We start from the raw sequence: 4,805 nt of genomic DNA on the forward strand, positions 1-4,805 counted from the left end.
CACATGTTAGTTAAAATTTCTGAAACTTTATGTATGCTGAATGATTTTTGTTAATGCCAATTTTTGAATTGTATTCAGCTGCATAAGATCAGCTTTATCTTGCAGTATTAAGCAGTTGTATTTAGTTGTATTATTCTGTTTAGCTTATTGTATTAATCTATATTATTCAGTTCAATTCAGTTGTATTAAAGTGTATTTATCAGTTGTCTACAGTTGGTATGCAAGTATATTCAGCTGCATCCATTCAGATGTAACTTTGAATTGACTAGAAACAATACAAGTTATATTGTTTAACTTGTATTTAGTTGTATTATTCAACTGTATTCAGCTGTATTTTTCTCTGATTTCATATGTATTCAGCTATAGTCAATTTAATTGAACTGTAGTATTAACCTATAGTCAACATTATTGAACATGTTGTATTCAAATGTATTAAACAATTGAATTACCTATATTCATCCAATGTCAGTTAAATTCAACTGTTTCAACCAGATGTCCAGATCTGTATTCAACTGTATTACAGTGTATTCCACCAAAGTTAGTTGAATTAAACTGTGTTATTAACCTATATTCAACTCTATTCTACATGTTGTATTCACCTATATTAAGGAATTGATATAGTTGTATTCAACTATACTAAGATACTCTCACAGCCAAATCATATATATAAAAATATTTCAACTAAATAAATTCATAAAATATTAACGAAATTCATTCCACAATATATTACTTCGAAAAATGAATTCATTATAGCTGATAATGTCGAGTCACCAATACATGTCAGAATACAACTATTTATTACGTGGAGCATTCCTACAAGTTCGCTTGTTATGTCCTCTCTGCCCACATATGCTACATGAATGTTGATTTTTCAGCAACAGCAATTCACTTAAATTTTTGTCGCGCTTCTTCTTTGGCCTTCCAGGAGGTCTTTTCCATTTGGGTGGTAGTACAACCTCCTATGCAATATGCTCTGGTATATTCCAGTCATTTTTGTCTGGTAGCGGGTACACTGGCACATCGTATGTCATTACAATTGTACTTGGCTTGTAATAGCTAGAGCAATATTCTTCAGGCATTAAAAACTTGCTCTTCAATACAGCCCAGGCATGTGGGCATGGCAATTCATCAATTTGGAATCTCCCACAAACACATTTTCTCTCGAGCAGACAGACTGTGTAATTCCTCCCACCATCGTTAACAGTATGTAAGTATTCAGTTGAGGGTACCACCTACATTTAAAAACAGAAATATACGTTTTGAACACATTTACATGAATTAACAAATATATACTACTGAGTTAAATGGTTACTATCAACTTCAAAAATTGCAACTTCATTCAATTTCAGTTAAATTCAGCTGATTCCAGCAAATGTATGCAACTGTATTCAACTGTATTACTCTACAGTCTGCATTTGTATGCATTTGTATTCAACCTTTTTTAGCAGATGTTTTCAGGTATTTCCAATCAATTTAAACTGTATCAATCACCTGAATTCCATTGTAATCATTATCACATGCATACAGTCTTAATAATAACATGTATTTACCTGTATTCATCTATATTATTTACTAGTTCAAGCAAATATTCATAAAAATGCATACCAGTAGTTCTGCCTAAAAAAATGTATTCAGTTGTATACAATAATGCCATAAAAAATTAACTTACAGTCATACGGGTACACATGGTCTCATTCACCTCCAGCATTTTCTGGTATTTTCTCCCAAGCGTCTTGTATGTCTGAGTAGCTTCTTTACGGTTACTACAATTACAAGGACCAAACATCTTCCTAACTTCTTCAAGGAAGTCATATATTGGCAATTCCCTTGCTGAAACTAGTGTTGCATTGATTGACTCAGCTATATTTGACGTCATTGTCCATCCCTTGTTAACAGGTGCATACAACCTAGCCCACTTTTCGTAACCAGCTAACTCTAAGTATTCTTTCACCCTAATATCTACCTTCTCAACCTTCTCCATCAGACTATCAAATTCAGTTTGTGTGTATGTTTTTGCCATCGAGAAGTATATCTCACTCAACTTGGCATGACTCTTTTTGAATTTCTTGTATACGTTATTCCATAGATGCCATATGCAAGCACAATGTGGTAAATCCGGATATACTCTCGATACAGATTTAATGATGCTCTCATTTCTATCCGAAACAATGCACATGTTTTCCCTTACACCGTACGCTATCTTGAATTGCTCAAAGAACCACGTCCAAGCAACATCGTTCTCTGAATCAATAACACCGTATGCCAGTGGCAATATATGACCTGTTTAATACAATTGAATATAATTGTTTTTAAATACATATTTTCCAATGCTTTAAATATTAACAAATTGTATTATTATTGAGGTACTCACCTGCCCCATCCAACGTGCTTGCAGAAACGAATGTCCCGGTGTAGTAGGATTTTAGATGACTTCCGTCCACTACAACAATTGGTCTACAATGATCAAACCCCCTTATAAATGCATACAATGATATATACACGTACATGAATTCATTCTTTGACGATTTTTCCATTCTTATGTGAGAACCTGGATATGTCTTATCCATTGTATATAAGTATCCTGGTAATTTTTTGTATGAATCAACTGGTTCACCTCTAAGAAAATTCATTACCTTTTCTTTAGCCCTCCACGCCAACATATAGCTAACATCAACACCTAGATCTGATTTCACGTCATCAATAATGTCCCTCGGAGTGTATTTCCTCTTATGGTTTGTAAGCTTTGTCCTTATAATACCACTTATAAGGCTGCTACTAGCTTGCTGCTGCTCGTACACTTTATCCTTCAGCGGACATGTATGGTTGTCATTGAATTCTCTCACCTTGAATAATTCCGATTTGTTAATGCTTGAAGCCTTAAACCTCCAATCACAATCTTCTGAAATACATATTAATGCATAGCTGGACAGAAAAGTTCATACATCAGACAACTTAACGAATCTGACATATATACTTCCTATTCATAAAGTACCAAATTGATATCTGTGTATATGTAATTTTGTATACTAACGAATTACAATATTGTTAGATGTGATTAAATACAATAAATACAACTAAATACATTCGTATGAATAATCAAATACTTAGTAACATTATAGACATAATATGAAAATAATCATAGCCACTGTTGTATTTTTTCAATAGTAAAATACACCTGAATACATATTATTAAGAACACTAAACAAATATAAATTTTCAAAGGTGTTCATCATCTGGAGGAAACACACAACTACAACTAAATACAACAAAGTTAAACAAACATCAAACCTGACAGCATTAGACCGATCAACACGGAATTGAAACCTTTGAGCTATAGCATAATTATTTATCACCTCTTTCAATGTAGCCTTATCCTTATACACTTGTCCAGCCATAACCTCCTTTTGATTAGTTTTTGAAATTATCAAATCCTTGTGGAGTTCGAACACTCCAATCGTTTCTCCTGAATTGGCAAGTTCTATAGCTAGTGTATAATCTGTATCGGAATCGTACATTTGAACTGCTTCGTCTATCTGCACAATGTCGCCTTGATTTAAACCATCTCCAGAGATAAGCTCTTTTTCCATAGTTGTAATGCACAGAGGATACATCCCAAATTCTCTGTTCTCTTTTTTCAATTTTACATACACTTTGTAACCCATATCATTGTGTATTTCCATTGGCGTGCGATTGCCTTCAACATTGTATTGTATTTTAATGGTATTTGTGCTCAAATTTATACCCATTTGATTAGAAATTGAACAAACTAAATCATTAAATGAAGCATACTCCTTAATCAGTATTCCCTCAATTGAAAAGTCGATATAATTTCCCTCATCGTTCCACTTTCCAGAATGACGCAACAAAACTGTCAAGCTTGCCATATATATAGAAGAGTTATACCTTCTTCTATATATAATTTGTCGCAATCGATAAGGAGGAGAAGAAAATCGCACAATATAGAAGCAAGTTGCTCTGTTTCTTCGCTTCTTTAACGTTTCTGTATTTTTGACTTTGAGAAGAATACAGATTGATGGGATAACTTTTAAGTTTGTTGAGTAAAATTAGGGAAATCAGAATTGATTTGATTTCCTTCCATTTTTAACATCTTCGTCGACCCAGATATTGCGCAAATACGTTACGTATTTAGCGCTGCATACGTTTGAATACAGGTAAATACATTTCAGAAATAGCTGGATTTCCTTTTTGTACGCCGCTAATTTTTGTTGTATTATTAAATACACTACCTTAAATACATTAAATACATTATATAATTGCATAAAAGATATCTATAGAACGTAATATAGCAAAGGGTTTCTATTAATTGATAATTAGGACTAAAAGATGGTGCTTTGTGAAAAATTCTCAATTCTATTTGAGACGTCTAGAAGAGTGTCTTTTAGGAATAATCTTACAAATAATCTGGTAAATTAGTGGTAAAAAGTTTCACTACTATGTTTACTCTGCTTTTGATAATTGTAGAATACTACTTACTCTTTTTTTATTAGCTTAAGATTACCAGCTGATGTGCGGGGAAGTCCAATGTTCGTTTGCTAATAAGCAAAAATTCATTTAGTGTTAGTTGATACTCCATCGGTTCACATTTTTAGTTATTTACTTTTGACTTTGCACTCCCTTTAAGAAAAATTAAATAAATTATGTATTTTATAATTTTACCATAACAGTGATAGCATTTTAAAAAGTACTGCGAAATAATTTGAGGAATGAATAGTAAAACAAAAAAAATTGTCTTTGTTTTGATTTGCTAAACAATATATATGTGTGTGTGATAACTGTTATTGCTA

The 4,805-nt window shown here is 32.5% G+C and overlaps 1 protein-coding gene across 1 annotated transcript; it reads right to left on the reverse strand.

Annotated features, from left to right (window-relative positions):
• Window positions 1-959: 959 nt before the first annotated feature.
• LOC138879769 (uncharacterized) lies at window positions 960-3,884 on the reverse strand. Its single transcript, XM_070159401.1, has 5 exons — window positions 3,289-3,884; window positions 2,372-2,922; window positions 1,670-2,280; window positions 1,492-1,560; window positions 960-1,232 (listed from the first exon to the last, which is right to left on the reverse strand). The coding sequence occupies exons 1-5, from the start codon at window positions 3,882-3,884 to the stop codon at window positions 960-962; spliced, it is 2,100 nt and encodes a 699-aa protein (XP_070015502.1).
• Window positions 3,885-4,805: the final 921 nt, after the last annotated feature.

This window comes from Nicotiana sylvestris, chromosome 10, assembly GCF_000393655.2.
Source record: "Nicotiana sylvestris chromosome 10, ASM39365v2, whole genome shotgun sequence".
NCBI lineage: Eukaryota > Viridiplantae > Streptophyta > Magnoliopsida > Solanales > Solanaceae > Nicotiana > Nicotiana sylvestris.

What these genes read in the sequence shown, in the direction of transcription:
- LOC138879769 (XM_070159401.1), bottom strand. Translation starts at nt 3,884, where the DNA reads ATGGCAAGCTTGACAGTTTTGTTGCGTCATTCTGGAAAGTGGAACGAT. An exon ending in CCATGTGTACCCGTATGACT is followed by an intron (nt 1,561 to 1,669) that starts GTAAGTTAATTT and finishes TAAATAATATAG; the next exon opens with ATGAATACAGGTAAATACAT. An exon ending in ATGATTACAATGGAATTCAG is followed by an intron (nt 1,233 to 1,491) that starts GTGATTGATACA and finishes TTTTAAATGTAG; the next exon opens with GTGGTACCCTCAACTGAATA.